General features: G+C 39.0%; 1 protein-coding gene across 1 annotated transcript in view; it reads right to left on the reverse strand.

Annotated features, from left to right (window-relative positions):
• Positions 1 to 1,306: 1,306 nt before the first annotated feature.
• LOC126808411 (uncharacterized) overlaps positions 1,307 to 17,803 on the reverse strand; it is a 35,022-nt gene continuing 18,525 nt past the window's right edge. The window contains exons 3-5 of the mRNA XM_050533108.2: positions 7,523 to 7,631; positions 6,059 to 6,170; positions 1,307 to 3,290 (exon numbers count right to left, since the gene is read on the reverse strand). Coding sequence (XP_050389065.1) covers positions 1,492 to 3,290; positions 6,059 to 6,170; positions 7,523 to 7,631 — 2,020 coding nt within the window. The 3' untranslated portion in view covers positions 1,307 to 1,491. The remainder of the gene's footprint in view (positions 3,291 to 6,058; positions 6,171 to 7,522; positions 7,632 to 17,803) is intronic.

Genomic DNA, 17,803 nt, shown 5'->3' on the forward strand with positions numbered 1-17,803 from the left:
GTCGCCTGTCCAGCCTCGTGGGTTTTCTCCGGGTCCTCCGGTTTCCTCCCACTGCTAAAGAACCCTACGCGCAAGCGAATTATTGAAATAAAATTGAACCATGTGTTAGTCCCGAAATGACCTAATTTGTGTCGAGTGGACGTTAAACCCCGTTTCTCTCTCTCTCGATAATAAATCGGGCTGTCAGCCCAAAATAGCTTTTATGCTATCTCTGAATTACTGACCCCATCCCCCACTTACCGCACCAAGACCACCTTTAATTTATCAACCAGCGGTTTTTGATCAATCGTGAACCACAATCCACTCTATGTAATTAACTAGATAATTAACACTGCAGTATTTAAATCTAGATTTAGATGACCTTTAGTGAACCCGAGGCAGGATCTACTTTAGGATTTAATAGGCCTATAATCAAAGACAGGCTTATTATAGTTATTAATGGACAGAGAAAGCGTCACATTATGACGAAAACAACAGCAAAAGTCAAAATATTGCGAAATGAATTACCTGTCATTATCTACCGAATTCTTAGTTGTAAAATGTTAATGAATACTTTAGAAGTATATTTTAACCAACTTGGTTTCTATGTTCGGTACCTAACGTCAATTATATATCACAAAGATAGACAAACACGTTGTTGTTACAGATTTTTACACTTATTTCAATTTAAGTTGTATTCAGCTTGGCTAGGTGGTTAAGACGCTGGCTCGCTAGCCTGGAGGTCGGGTGTTCGATCCCTGCATTGGTCGAGAAAGTTCATCCAGATTTTCCGGCGTGGTTCCCCCTTGTCAGTGATGCAGGACGGAGGGCCTGACAAGAACAGTTGTCTAGTCCTTCGGATGAGACGAAAAATCGAGGTCCCGTGTATACATTGGAATGCACGTCAAAGATCCCTTGGCAGTTGGTATTCGATATAAGAGTAGGTGATAGTGCCGCTGCCTGGGCAAAATTTCCCTCATAGCACACTGTATGGCGTATGTCCGTCTTCATTAGCCCAGTATAGGAGCAGAACAGTAGGACGTTAAACCCCATTTCATTTCATGTCTTAATATAGCATACTATATATAGCGGTTTTATCTGTTAAGAGTCGTATAAACATTCAGTAGTGGACCGAGAAGTTTGGTTTTCACTTGTATGGGGATGCAAGGAGTTGTATGTACTAAGTTGGCAATGCACATGAAAGATCCATTGGATCAGTTCCTGGACAAGTGTTTAGGAAAGATTAAATTCTTGTAATACATGGCGTAACACGTTCAGGCTGTTGTCCATAGGTCCATCCACTAATAACATTACCCTAACAACAAAATAGAAAAACAAACAAAATTTTTATTTGACCAACGAATATTGTGAGTAATCAGACAGATATTACCAACTTAATTAATCTTGACATCTGTGTTGAATATTGCTGCAAAAACAAGGCGGTAGGGAGTTTTCAGTCCTTGTTGATTTGTTTTGGCGAATGCATTTCTATTGATGCACTTAGCGGACGGTTTACTCCTCGCTTGAATTGTTCCCGACACTCGCTGCTGTATCACGTTTGTAGAAAGATTTCACATTTCCTTTTTGCTGATGGTCAGTAGCCCGTTTGTAGAAACTGTTTAATTTTTCGCCATTTCGTTTGTAAAAACTTTGTTGGTTACCGTCTGACCTTTTATAGAAACTAGCAAGACCATTATTAGTTGATCGTTTGTAAAAGTTGTTCAAGTCATGTTCGCCTACAGTTCTTTTATAGAACGAACTCATGTTCTCGCCAGATCTTTTATAGAAGTTAGATATGTGGTCATTCATTGATCTTTTGTAGAAATTCGATATTCTTCTCTTGTAAAAATTGGAAAGTTCTGAACTTGGGGATCGTTTATAAAAATGAGCCATGTCGTCGTTCCTAGCTTTTTTGTAGAATCTGTGAGGATCACGTTTGTAGAAATTCAATAACTCACCGGAGCCAGGTGTGCGTTTGTAAAAGTTGGATAGATCGTCAGAACGTTTGTAAAAGTTGGATAGATTGTCGGAACGTTTGTAGAAGTTGGATAGATCGTCGGAGCGTTTGTAGAAGTTAGATGAATCGCCCGAACGTTTATAGAAGTTGGACAAATCGTTAGAACGTTTATAGAAACCGGACAGATCACCCGAATGTTTATAGAAGTTTGACAGATCGTCTGAACGTTTGTAGAAGCTAGACAGATCAGCTGAGTTAAGTGCTCGTTTATAAAAGCTAGACTGAGCTCCAGAGCGTTTATAAAAGCTGGACTTGTCACCAGAGCGTTTATAGAAACTGGACAGATCATCGGTGTCGGGTGTACGTTTATAGAAACTAGACAGATCATTGGCGTCGGGTGTACGTTTATAGAAACTGGACAGATCATTGGCATCGGGTGTACGTTTATAGAAACTGGACAGATCATTGGCGTCGGGTGTACGTTTATAGAAACTGGACAGATCCTCCGTGTCGGGTGTACGTTTATAGAAACTGGACATATCATCAGTATCGGGTGTACGTTTATAGAAGTTGGATAAATCATTAGCGCGTTTATAAAAGCTGGACAGATCGCCAGAATTTGGAGCGCGTTTATAAAAACTGGATAGATCGCCAGAGCGTTTATAGAAGCTGGACATATCGTCAGTATCAGGTGTACGTTTATAGAAGTTGGATAAATCATTAGCGCGTTTATAAAAGCTGGACAGATCGCCAGAATTTGGAGCGCGTTTATAAAAACTGGATAGATCGCCAGATCGTTTATAGAAGCTGGACATATCATCAGAAACCGGTGCACGTTTATAGAAGTTGGATAAATCATTAGCGCGTTTATAAAAGTTTGACTGACCTTCAGAGTCTGGTGCGCGTTTATAAAATCTGGATAGATCGCCAGAGCGCTTGTAAAAGCTAGATACCGGTGAACGTTTATAAAAACCGGAGATGGCTGAACCGGGTACTCGTTTATAGAAACTTTCAACTTCAGTATTTAACGGCGATCGTTTGTAAAAGCTTGATGCTGGACCAGCTCGCTTATAGAACGAACTCTGTCCATTGTTTCCAGCTCTTTTGTAAAATCCACTAACACCATTGCTAGATCGCTTATAGAAACTTTGCACTCTTCCCAAATCACGCTTATAGAATGAACTCGTATGCTCGTTTGGCGACCTTTTATAAAATGAATTTACTGGGAATCGCTTGTAAAAAGACATTTTGTTATTGTCCCCTCTTTTATAGAAGGCATCCATTATACCGAAACGGTCTCTCTTATAAAAATGACTCAATCCATTGTCTCTTTTATCCATTATATCTCCAGTACCTGAAATGATAAACAAACTTTCATAAAAGATACAAATTAGTAAGCTACCGGTATCATAAAAACATTTCTAATATTCGAACGGATATGTAGGAGCCTGCACTCTGTAATTATGATTTCTTACATTCAAGAAATTTAAGGGTCACATAATATGTCTGTGAATGTTTCATGGTAATTCACTCGGTCTATTTATATGTTTTTTTATAATTCTGGCGGGTGCCACACACAGAGTAAGCACATGATACTACTTGCACAATTGGATACTACTGTTTCACATTTAGAAAGTAGATACTATTTACAACATTTTTGTCTTTCGTTTTATGGACTCTTTGTCTTTAATTACCCCTCAAGATTGATCACGGACGGTATTATTTCTATTAAACTGGCATTTAAAAAGGTGGAAAATATGTTGTTGGACATACGCACACCCACAACCAGGTTATGTCGTGCGACATTTTATAAAGTAATGAAATAAACTAAAGTTCAGTTTAGAAGTAGATAATGAATTTAATAACATCTAGGAAAGAAAAATTCGTGTATGGTTGAAATCCGGAAATGAATTCGTGATTTTTTAAGGATCTTTATGCAATTTAAAGCGTTGTCAAAGATAATATCAAATATTAGATTTCGTGCTTGATTGTAATTTACTTGTCAAACAATGACGTATGGTGGACATTTAATACAGGACTAGACAATGGGTATTTTTGTTTAACCATTCGATAACATTGGTTTCTTTCTGATCGAGGGGTAGAGGCACGTAAATCTGTACTGGTTGTGCCATGTCAAATTTACAATCTAAAATTGTTTCAAACTGTTTTACAGTCGTAATATGAAAGCCTTATTTAGCTGATCAGTTTGGAGTGGTTTATTGAATCACGAGTAAATCTAATGCCAGGTTCCCACTGGCACGATTCGTGCTACGATTGAAATCGTGATTATAATCGTATCAGGTCTTATTATATTACGATGTCAGTCGTAGCAATCGTGTTGATTGTATCGAAACCACAGGCACTTGAAGGGATTAAAATGAAACTTCTTACTACTGTTTGATTATGGGGGTTGGATGGCCGAATGGTTAGCATGTGCGCGCTGTATCATAAGGCATGTCATTGAGTCAACTGGCGCGGTACGTGACAAGGAGTAGGGTCGCCTGTCCAACCTCGTGGGTTTTCTCCGGGTCCTCCGGTTTCCTCCCACTGCTAAAGACCCCTACGCGCAAGCGAATTATTGAAATAAAATTAAACCATATGTCAGTCCCGAAATGGCCTAGTTTGTGTCGAGTGGACGTTAAACCCCATCTCTCTCTCTCTCTCTCTCTCTCTCTCTCTCTCTCTCAGCTCTGAATGCTAATTTTAGTTTTAGTAACACGTCTCGACCAATCAAAAATAAGGACTTTCCCAACGCGACGTCATTGACCTCATTTCGTGTCCAACGAAGTTGATAATCGCCAAGTGATAGCGCTTTGGGTTTGATTTGTAATTAATAACGCTGCAAAACGACCAATATAATTACATTGTAAGCTGCGTAATAATCAAATAAAGCCATTGGCAATTAAACCAACGGGAAGTGGTAAAACTAGTGAGTATTGTGAGATGATAGCAGACGAAATGTCATCAACAAGTCAAAACAATATGGCGGAAGATATAACTTGTTAATACTGTAATACATAGTCAAGCAGTAGCAAGAAGTTTTATTTTAAAACCTGTGATCGAAACGTATCCGAACGTATTTGCACGTACCAGATCGTCGACTCAATAGAGACTTTTGGCAAGCGGAATTTTCCCATCCGTGTCACGTATCTGTATCGTATACGTGATACGTTGCGTCAATGTAGTTTTAGAGTTTTGGCAAATTTTCGCGCCGCGTACGTGTGCGTCGATCAGCTGAACTTAGTTCTATTACAGCATGATGGCAGATATCTACCAAGATCACCATCAGTACAGTCAAGTGCCTATTAGAGCCGACAATTTCCCGGAGGAAATGAAGTCGCCCGACAGTCGCTGAGCTATTAAAAAAAAATAATGTCGAATCTTATTAAAAATCTTCGACTTCGACTCGACTGCAATTTTTGGTTCACTAATGTATCATTTCAGAAAGTTTATACCCCTTTACCACAGAATAAAATCATTTACAGAATTGCAATTTAGCACGTAGATCAACCATCATGGTTAACATCGCGTCAAATATACACCTTCGTGTTCTAGAATATACAAAGATTCATAAAAACGCTACGATACAACAATTCCGCGTCTAAAAGTAGTAAAAAAGACGGTAAAAGGACACGACAATGTAATACGGACCTTTTCCGTTTGAAAGCTGTTCGATACGTGCTGCCGTATCCGTGTGACGTATCTCGTATGAGAAATGCACACACATTGATGACGTCACACGCAAAATCCATACGGATACGCGATACGGGCCAGAAATTTACGCTTGCCAAAAGTCTCTAATATCTATCGTAATGTAACGCATCGCACGACAGTGTAACCTGACCTAGCATTAGTTACGGTCCATCGTACAGTTATAAATGATATTCTTTCCAAAATTAATATTAAATGTCCCGTCCATGCTCGCTCGACAACGCGTCACAGGCAGGGTTGGTTTATTTTATGCAAATCTACACTTGACCGCGTGCACTTTAAAACCTACAACTAGTTTTGAATGAAAATGAAGTATTATGCGTTGTTATATTCTACCTATAATCTTATAATCTAAAACAAAAACATGTTTCGCTCCGCTCCACTGCAATCGTTAAAAGAGCAAACTTTCACCTGCACATTTTCTGTCTTCTCCTGGTCCCTTAGGATGAGATTTTGGTCTTAGTTCAAATTTCCATGATACCATCGTTTTCTCATCATCTTGAGCTCCACATTTACAGTTAACCTTGAAAATAAGAAAAAAGGAGTAATGTGATAATGTATGCAAAAGTCCCCTTGTAAATACAAGTCAACTCACAACCAAGCGTCGTGAGAGAGAGAGAGAGATAGATAGTGTGTGTGTGTGTGTGTGTTTGTGTCTGTGGGTTGCCTACGGGGCGAAATTCTTAATGGATGGTCTTGAAACTTTGCATACTTATTCCTTATACCCTATGGATGACACCTATTGATTTTGGTGCATGCCCAACCTCCAGGGACAGAGCCACGACAATTTTTTTTGTATTTGTCACCTACAGCACGCATTTCTTAACGGATCATCTTGCTATTTTGGATACTTATTCCTTATACCCTAAGGATCACCCCTATTTTTTGGTGCATGCCCAACCCCCTGGGGCAGAACCATGTCCATTTTCTCTTTGCGTGTCTGTGTGTCGCCTACAGGCCATAATTCTTAATGGATCGTCTTGCAATCTGATTAAAACACAGATCCGATTTCGTTTCGCTTGTTATAGTTTAAAATTTCGTTTTATTTGTCTGTACTACACTAGGATCTGGAAGAGTTGTTAAATAACATGCGTTCTGGATGGCGGGAGGTATTAGCCGATGAAACCATCTGTTACGGCGACTTCTTGGCGTGCCATGCACGGAACTGTGGGTAAGCCACTAGAAACGTCAACGCGGATTGATTAATCAATGTCTGACGTCATAGGGTCAAAAGCCGCCCGTACGACCCCTGACGCGACCTTTCAGTAAAACTAGTCAGATCTTCATGTAGTGTAGGCCATCGAAAGTATAAAAAAACGAAACGAAATATAGATCTGTATTTTAATCAGATTTATCGTCTTCAAAACTTTTCATACTTAATCCTTATAACCTAAGGATGACCTCTATTATTTTTGGTGCGTTTCCCACCCCAGGGGCAGAGCCAGGCCCAAATTTGTGTGTGTCTTTGTGTCATCTATAGGCCACAATTCTTAACAGATCCTTTTGAAACTTTGCATACCTATTCCTTATACCCTAAGGATGATCCTTATTGTTTTTGGTATACTTATTCCTTTTACCCTAAGGTCGGCAACTATTGATTTGGGTCCATTGGGATCTTTCAGCATGGTTTACCCTTGTCATTGATTGTCTGGCAAGGAACAGTGTCAAGTTGTACGGATGGGACAGAACACCGGTATAAACGTTAGTGTGCATGTACATGAACCCTTGACAGTTGGATTTGTAATAAGAGTAGGCCGTAGCACCCATGTCCGGGCATAGACCCGTCTTTATTATCCCGAATGGAGCAGAAAAGTAGGACGTTAAACCCCGTTTCATTTCATTTCTATGAACATACACTGTATTTACTACACTTACCTCAGAGTAATCATAGTCGTGAAAATTGTTTGAGTTGAAGAAAGTTTGCGAAGCTATCGCATTCTTTGAACATTTTGTTAGTTCTGATACAGGTTTGCATAAACCATACCTGGAAAAAAGTAATGTATGAAAAACTAAAATCGGACATCTCTAAAAAAAAATGTACGTAATACTGTAAATCCTTGTTGAAATGCAGCGACAATGATCATAATCAGTTTCAAGATTAAGGATATTTCGTGTGACATTTCTAAAACAACTGCGAAATTTCAACAAGAGTTTAAAAAATGTGGACGATAGTCAATCGCCTAACTAACCATAAAAGAGTAATGGAGGGTGTGGGTGAGGGTGAAGAGGTGAGGGTCATATACTAATGAAATTACCCCAGTGGCATACCTCTAGAGGTCTGTACCCACCGGTGCACAATTCAATACACATCAAACATATACTGTAAAACAAAAAGCTGCATGTCCAAGGGTAAATATAATAGTGTGATCAGGCATCTTGTATCCTTCTAATATTTCAATGCAATAGATCTAAAGTGCTGCCCGCCCCACTCCGTCTTACGTTACTGTTTTCGCGGCACTACCAACAAACTTCACGTATACATAACTAAATTTAGGATCTTTACACCTTCCGGAAAACCAAAAATGATTGCTATTTACTCACAGCAAAAACAGCATTCAAAACATTTATTTATCAGTGTATTTATATTTTAAAGTTGTTAATGACTCTATTATCCATTAACTGCTATATTTCTGGACATAATGGGTTTTTAATATGGTGATTAAATTTTCTGACAAAGAACGGGCATATTACAAGTGACACGCATCAATAACATCCTTTAACAGCATAATATGTTGACTTCAGGTAAAAATCTAGTGTGTCATGTTTACAACATTGACCGGGAAATTAACTGTTCAATTATTAATTTGATTTCTGACTTCTAATAGAGGAAAGAAAGCATAAAAATATTACACTTTGATAGTTAATTACATTTTCATTACTAAAGAGTTGCTCCCATGACGTAGCAAGGTAGTGGTAATCAATAATCAATTTTCCAGATTTATATTTCTGCTAAAAGAAAAGTGACAACATTATACTTGTTAAATTCGGTACAAAATATTGATTGTTTTTTTGTTTTGTTTTTTACATAGCCACACAAAGGGTGGAAATACGCCCACATTAATTAATCATTATTTAGGAACAGAGGCGGTGTCACGGTACTAATATAATTCTGTTCATTGAGGACGTGTTTATGTTATCAATGATAGGTGTTATGTCATTAATATATCGCATGGTACTCTGTATTTAATTTTCAGGATCATGATTTCATGAGGTTTAACGTTCTTCGTTTCTGTACAAATCCGGTCTAATAGACAGTAAGACGTGTATTATGGCGTCGAGATGGTAGAATTAGATTATTATTAGATACATCTGTAATTCTCATTATTGAAGGTGTTTGACCTGGTTCTATATTCTATAATTGTATACTCGACAACGACTCATCAACACAATTAACCACGACACAAACACAACTTAAACAGCTTTTGCAAGTCACCCAGAGGTATCTCCAAACTCCATATTAACATACATGTTATCACTAATTTCAGCGCTTAGCTTTTGATTGAACGTAAATGCCGGAAATACCTCGGTACCATTAAGTTTAATTACAGCCTTTATGCGCCATGCGACGTCTATGTGCACATACCCCCCGCGGCTCATACGATACACGATACGCGTGACAGTTATTTGACCCCTTCTTGAGTAGAAAACAAGCGCCTAGTTGTATGGATAGCCATATATACTTGATATTCTGGGCAGTGGCGGCGCCAAGGGGGGGGGGGCAAGAGGGCATTTGCCCCTCCCCATAAATCTGGTCTGCCCTCTGATTGCCCCCCCCCCCAAAAAAAAATTTTTTAGAAAATAAAAAAAAGTATTTGTGATACCTACTACAGTGATTAAATCCCACATACCCACTCAGTCATAGACTTGCATGTTGTAGAGCCCGCTGAGTGATTTCCTGCTGTAAACATTAGTTGGCGATTTGGCGACGAACAGTATCTCGACGATCAGTATCTGAAATACTGCCAGGCTCACTCACTCCGTCCGTTTGACACTTTCCTCTCGGAAAAACTAGTGATTTGGCGACAGGCAGTATCTGGTAAGCTCTATTTATCTCGACTATCAGTGCCTGAAATACTGCCAGATGGCATTTCGGGCAGTCTACTTTCGAAATTTTCTGGGGCTTTTTTGAGGTTCGCAAGTCCATTCATTTGACACTTTCCTCTCTGCGGTCGGATAGACTAGTGATCGGACAACAGGTGGTATCAGATCAGCTCTATTTATCTCGATAATCGGTTCCAGAATACTGCCAGACCGCATTTCCGACAGTCTATTTTTCAAACTTTTCTTGGGGAGGTCCCCAATACCCCCCACAAGGGCTCGCTACTTTGACGCTCCCAAGAGGACTTCGTTGAGATTCGTTTGACACTTTGTTCTCTGGTCGGATAAACTAGTGATGAGGCGACGGACAGTATCTGATCAGATCTATTTATCTCGACCATCAGTGCCTGAAATACTGCCAGATGGCATTTCAGGCACTCTGTTTTTCAAAATTTTCTGGGGGAGGTCACCCATACCCCCCGTAAGCACTCCCTACTATGACGCTCGTGAGTGGGCTTCGTGGATGTTCGCAAGTCCGTTCGTTTGACACTGTCTTTACCTCAACGATCAGTGCCTGAAATACTGCCAGGCTGCATTTCCGACAGCCTGTTTTTAAAAAATTTCTGAGGGATAATATTAGATTGATTTTAGTGCTTAGCCAATCAAAACCGAAGTATCTACTAAAATTTGGATTTTATCTTTAGTTAAGATTTCGTGAAACAGGGCCCAGATATTCTTATACAACAGAATAAATTGCCGGATATATCACCCCATAATTCCTCAATACACCTAATACTACTTACTCTCACAGCACACCAGAGGTCACAGGCAGAATTAATGGGAGGGCCGAAAATAGTTTTATATCTAGTTCAATCGAATCACGACGTATTCAAAATAATTACCAGTTTATTTAATTCGAACGATTATATATACAACACACATTTCACGCGAAAATTAGACAATTTCTTTTGTGGTGTTGCTGTAAAAATTGGCTGGGGTTTTTGAATACATTGGGATTCAATGGAACTATAATAAAATTATTTACGGTGGTCCCCCCATTGTACCAATACAAATCCAGCAGAAAGGTTGAGTTGGTGTTAGATCAAAGCAGTGTTAACTGATGTTTATGACTCGGGTATATTGGGATAAACCAGTCTGAAGGTGATCCCACACTAGGGTTTTAATCATAATTCAGAATATAAAGTCTTATTCTAGATTTAGGCGTCACACTCAATTCGCTAAAATCCGATCTTAATCTGAAATAACGAGTCCGTATATTTTTCCGAATTCAATCTGGAACAACTATTACGAATCGGGTTATTCGCAGTCAAAATTTGAGTGTGGTGTGTTTGATTCGGATCAACGGGTTTACCGGAACCGAATAACTTTGCGCGCATGTTCACTTCTACTTCCGTTTTGTCGCTTGGAGAGAAACGTGTGTATTCTCCGAGCCAATATTCTCCAAATAAATAAAAATAAATATTGCAAATACAAATCAGATCAGGTATAGCGTACATAGCCGTAGCCCTACCTCAATGAACCATATACTGCGGTAACATAACCAGTTAAAAATCCAAATACAAAGATATGGTGTGTTCAGATCACGAATGATCATTTAAGACCTAGACCCTAGGGGCAGGGCAAGCCAGCTCCAGACGGCTTGACTGTGGTAGAGTTCTAGAATGTAATGTATGTAGTTGGATGAAAATGAAAACTTTGCATTATGCATTTTTTGTGCTAAAAGGATTTTAATCATGAAATGTACCTTCGCTAGTCCAGAGTCGATAGTGAAGTGCATGTACATACGTGTTGATGCCTAGGAAAAGCGACCAGAAGAGTAATCATCCTCGTTCAACTTTGATTCTGGTTCAGACGAAATCGTGCCCGACGCTCAATGGCAAGATACCGAAGATACAAGACCTGGCGTCACTGATGTAGCCTTGATCGCCTCAAAGAAATTAAACATTAGCAACATAAGATCACGATTACGAATGACGGGCGCATACATCTTTGATTTGAATGACCTTTTTTTCTGCTGATTATGCGCATTCACACACCCGTAGCCAGCTGAAAAAAATGATTCCCCCACCCCCACCGTCGAAGAAAAAAGTTGCCGACGACAGTTCTAAAATACCTACTGTTTTAAATAAACAGTTAGGGGTCATCCTGTGGCGTATTGATTTGGGGACGTGGCACCTAGCACCCAGTCTCACCCAGGGACAGGTGTCAGTTGGGGCCTCTTCTAAATTGTTTTTGAAATTTACCATTTTAGGTGATGTAAAAAAAATGCTACTACAGGGAACAGGCCTTCAGCCACACAGTCCATCCGTACCCAGCTCTGAGCTTCTCGTACCTAACGCGTATAGATTGTCCGACCTGGGGATCAATGACGCATCGCCAATGAAACGGTCTGTTGCAGCGAGTTCTCGGCGATGCACGGAACTGTGGGTATCCTACTGATTGGTTAATCAAATGTCTGAAGTCATAGGTCAAAAGCCGCTCGAATAACTCATACTACAATTGGTCAGATCTTCATGTAGTAGAGGCCATCGAAAGTATAAAAAACGAAAAGAAATACAGATCTATATTTTAATCAGATTGTGAAGCGCCGTACGAAATTTCTGGACCTGGAACTTTTTTGACCTTGTTTGGTGGGCAGCACACCTTAAGCTTATATATGGCGATACTGTTTGAGTTATATACAACTTTGTAGGGCTTTATGAAAGTTGTTTCTTTATTATAAAAAAAACAACATAATAAAGATGATATATAAATTACATATTATTGGTTATGTTCTGATATCTATCTGTCCTATACTTTGTACTGACTTGCCCAATGGCATTACAATGGCCCACGACACTTGTCAGTATGATTATTGATCAGTGTTCGTTGGAGAACTATTTTCTGGGCTGGAAAACGCGTTTGCGGCCGTCCAATTTTCAAAATTTTCATGGGGACGCCCCCACCCCCCGCCGAACCCCTCGGTCAGGATGGCGAGACCGCCACCCCCAATAAAAACCAGCGGCTGCCAGGCAGGATACGCCCACATTTTCGAGAGATTGATAGAGAACAAGCTAAAAAGAAAGTGATTTTTCCTACAATCAAGGGCCATAATTCAGGAAATCACAATTCGATATGCCAAATATCGAAATGAACCAAGATCTTTGTGTTATAAACTTACATTTCAAGTTTCAACAAAATCGGATAAAAATTGGGACCTCTATAGGGTCTACAACCTTGATATACCATATTTTTTTACGCTATTTGAGAACGAACTGCAGCCATTTTGTCTGTCAATTTTGGGCCTATTTTCCCGAAATTCGAACTCGGCCATCCTTAGGGTGTAACGGTGATATAATAATACGTTTTTTTTAAATTGGATAAAAATTACGACCTCTATAGGGTCCACAAGCTAAAAACGTGATTTTTCGTACAATCAGGGGCCATAATTCAGTAAGTTATGGTTCGATATGTGCGAATATCGTAAGGAACTGAGATCTTTGGGTTATAAACTTATATTTCAATTCAAAGAACTGTTTTATTATAGAGAATATAAGCTCAAATTAAAGTCGAATTTTAACAAAAGCAACAGTTTGCATATACAAAATATGATTTTTTCCCAGCCCCCAACAGCTAACATATTGACAATCAATACTTGCATATAGCCTATAATACAGGGCTCGTGAGAGGGGTGGGGCAGCTGGGACACCTGCCCAGGAGACCGGCGCCTATAGGAGCCCGGTGGTATATGCCGAGTAATGCTATTATTAGAAACGTTTGTGGGCATAAATTGATAACAAAGATACACTGTTACTTGATCGTAAACAAAACTGATGACTTTTCCGAATGCGGGATGAATTTTCTGAATGTGGGCTCAAAGTGGCGTGGGTAGGGTTAGAATCGGATTCTATCAGTCCACTTTTTTTGAAAATTGAAGTATTATAAACTGTAAGCCACCTGCCCGGGCCTTCGAGCTGTGAGGCCCCGGTGCGTCCTCGTTCCGTTTGAGGCTTAATTAGACATTTATTAACATCAAAAGACCTTAATCAACTCTCAATGCCATCTTATGTGTTCGATTTTCATTGGATTTGAATCTGATCTGCTGCTCAACGCCCATTGATGATTAAATGAAAAAAATGGATAATCGAAACTATGAAGGTATTTTTTTTATCATACCGACTTTGGTAATGATGATCGAGGCTAGGCCTAAAATTCAATCGCTTCCGAGTGGAGCAATTTGACTGAAATTTTCCGCATATACCCTTTACATTATCTAGTTTTTAACTGTTATAGTGAGAATTGCCAGCTCTTTATCGAATCTTCCATTATTCCCAATTAAGTATTGTTTTAAAAACGAAACAAAAAAGATATTCTGACGATATTTAAATAGATGCATGTGTCTAATGTTACTTGAGTATATCGTGAAAGTCTAATATTACCTATATGGTTCGATATGCGCGAATATCGTAAGGAACTGAGATCTTTGGGTTATAAACTTATATTTCAAGTTTCAACAAAATCGGTTAAAAATTGTGACCTCTATAGGGTCCACAACCTTGATATACCATATTTTTACGCTATTTGAGAACGAACGGCGGCCATTTTGTTTGTCAATTTTGGGCCGATTTTCCCGAAATTCAAACTCAGCCATCCTTAGGGTGTAACGGTGATATAATAATACGATTTTTTAAATCGAATAAAAATTATGACCTCTATAGGGTCCACAAGCTAAAAACGCGATTTTTCGTACAATCAGGGGACATAATTCAGGAAATTACGGTCCGATATTTGCGAATATCGAAAGGAACCAAGATCTTTGGGTTATAAACTTACATTTCAAGTTTCAAGAAAATCGGATAAAAATTGGGACCTCTATAGGGTCCACAACCTTGATATACCATATTTTTACGCTATTTGAGAACGAATGGCGGCCATTTTGTCTGTCAATTTTGGGCCGATTTTCACGAAATTCGAACCCAGCCATCCTTAGGGTGTAACGGTGATATAATAATACGTTTTTTTAAATCGGATAAAAATTACGACCTCTATAGGGTCAACAAGCTAAAAACGTGATTTTTCGTACAATCAGGGGCCATAATTCAGGAAGTTACGGTCCGATATGCGCGAATATCAAAAGAAACCGAGATCTTTGGGTTATAAACTAACATTTCAAGTTTCAACAAAATCGGATAAAAACTGTGACCTCTATAGGGTCCACAAGCTAAAACCGTGATTTTTCGTACAAACAGGGGCCATAATCCATGAATTCGATCCGATACATGTCAATATCGACAGCAGCCGAGATCTTTTGGCGATAAACCTATATTTCAAGTTTCGTCAAATTGTGACCTGTAGAGTGTCCACAAAACACGGACGGACGGACGTCAGGACATACGGACGTCCGGACGGACAGGGGCGACGACAATATACGTCCACATGAAAATGTGGGCGTATAAAAATACGTTCACTGCACTTCCGCAGCCAGCAAGTTGGCTATGGGCCTACGCATTCAGTGTGGCGCGTTTCAATTTGAATTCTATCCTAATAAGCTGTAATGTGACGCATCGCTTAGTCCGAGACAAACCAATCCGAATCCGGAGGCCGGACTCCAGAATTCGCATTGAATGTGCATGCAGTGTGAACGCAGCTTTAATGTACTATCAACGATATGGAACTATTTCAATTCAAAGAACTGTTTTATTATAGAGAATATAAGCTCAAATTAAAGTCGAATTTTAACAAAAGCAACAGTTTGCATATACAAAATATGATTTTTTCCCAGCCCCCAACAGCTAACATATTGACAATCAATACTTGCATATAGCCTATAATACAGGGCTCGTGAGAGGGGTGGGGCAGCTGGGACACCTGCCCAGGAGACCGGCGCCTATAGGAGCCCGGTGGTATATGCCGAGTAATGCTATTATTAGAAACGTTTGTGGGCATAAATTGATAACAAAGATACACTGTTACTTGATCGTAAACAAAACTGATGACTTTTCCGAATGCGGGATGAATTTTCTGAATGTGGGCTCAAAGTGGCGTGGGTAGGGTTAGAATCGGATTCTATCAGTCCACTTTTTTTGAAAATTGAAGTATTATAAACTGTAAGCCACCTGCCCGGGCCTTCGAGCTGTGAGGCCCCGGTGCGTCCTCGTTCCGTTTGAGGCTTAATTAGACATTTATTAACATCAAAAGACCTTAATCAACTCTCAATGCCATCTTATGTGTTCGATTTTCATTGGATTTGAATCTGATCTGCTGCTCAACGCCCATTGATGATTAAATGAAAAAAATGGATAATCGAAACTATGAAGGTATTTTTTTTATCATACCGACTTTGGTAATGATGATCGAGGCTAGGCCTAAAATTCAATCGCTTCCGAGTGGAGCAATTTGACTGAAATTTTCCGCATATACCCTTTACATTATCTAGTTTTTAACTGTTATAGTGAGAATTGCCAGCTCTTTGTCGAATCTTCCATTATTCCCAATTAAGTATTGTTTTAAAAACGAAACAAAAAAGATATTCTGACGATATTTAAATAGATGCATGTGTCTAATGTTACTTGAGTATATCGTGAAAGTCTAATATTACCTATATACCATAAACTCAATATCTGCCATTTATCTGAGCCAAGTCTATCAATTACGAGGAGGCGAGCTCTCTAAATGTCTTCTTTCAAACATTTACTTTTTAGAAAGAGAAGGGCAATATATTGTGTCAGAATGTTATTTGTTAAATGTGGTTTGAAATCAATCGAAATTACACACACCTACCTATTGGCAACGATTTTGAACTTAACACCAAATCTGACATTTCACGATGTGGGCCTGCTAATTACTGACCGAGTTTGAAATAACGCAAAGGAAGAAGTGTGAATTTAAGTTTAAGCCCCGAGATCTCATATCCATTTTAACCCACTCCCGGTAGTTTATTCATATATTGTCAAATACATAACCGAATATGTCATAAGTAAGAAAATGACAAGGGTAACTGAAATCAGCAATCTTAACGACAGACTCACCCTACCTGCAGAGAAGTGACTCTGGCACAGTGAATAGCCATGATATCCATATGACGTTATTTAAACGTCACAGGTCATGAGGTCACATCAACAAACAAAATTTAATGTAAACACCATCATTATGATCATTATCAACATTACAAGACACAATGTTACATTGTAAACAATAGCTGCAGCCTTTAGGACTGTATAATCCGTACAGAACGTCTTATCGCTTCTTCCAATGATTTTTCACAAAAATAACATCATCTACAACTCTAGATTTGACGTCGGCATATTGGTACTATTTTGTGCTTCGGTCGTGTCTATTTCAGATATACACAATCAATTATGTTAATGTTTTTAGCGTGGGGATTGACTAAAAGTTAATTTATTTCAGTTCTAAACAAAAATTTAAAACTTTAACGCATATTAAAAAAAAAAATAGCCAAATTCTGGCTGGGATTACTGAGCAAAATGGCCATTCACTGTATACGTGCGAAAAAAAAAAGCCAGCTACCATTTAATTTTCGTACGTTAGTTACGTACGTGAAATCAGTTGATCAAAATAAAGTTTCCAGCTAGATGCCAAAATATTATTTCTTACCTAGCAGATGATTTGTAACTAACTATGACAAATTCAGAATTTCTGGAACATACATATGTGTTTTTTAGAACATTCCTCAAAGTGATGACTATTTCGGGCTATCTTTTATTATAGATGTTGTGACGAAACCGAAAGTGTTATGTCTGTAAATCCCTTTTCAATTATTTGAAGACCTGTGACAGACCGTCACGACAGACGTCTGAATTAACTTGTTTATTTGTATCAATTGGTTGTTTTCTTTACTTGTCAAGGTGTCTGGTAAATCCAATTTCATTGCAAGACTAAATAAACTGACAAGATGCTGTGCGATTGATAAAGCGCTGGCCACCTATCCAGTAGGTCACAGATAGCGCTGCTGTTCGGACAAAATTTACCCCATAGCATACTCGAGGGCGTTTTCCCGGTTGTGAGAGAGAGCGAGAAATGGGGTTTAACGTCCACTCGACACAAACTAAGTCATTTTGGGACTAACATTTGGTTTAATTTTATTTCAATAATTCGCTT

The sequence above is a fragment of the Patella vulgata genome, chromosome 1 (genome assembly GCF_932274485.2).
Source record: "Patella vulgata chromosome 1, xgPatVulg1.2, whole genome shotgun sequence".
Taxonomy (NCBI): Eukaryota; Metazoa; Mollusca; class Gastropoda; family Patellidae; genus Patella; species Patella vulgata.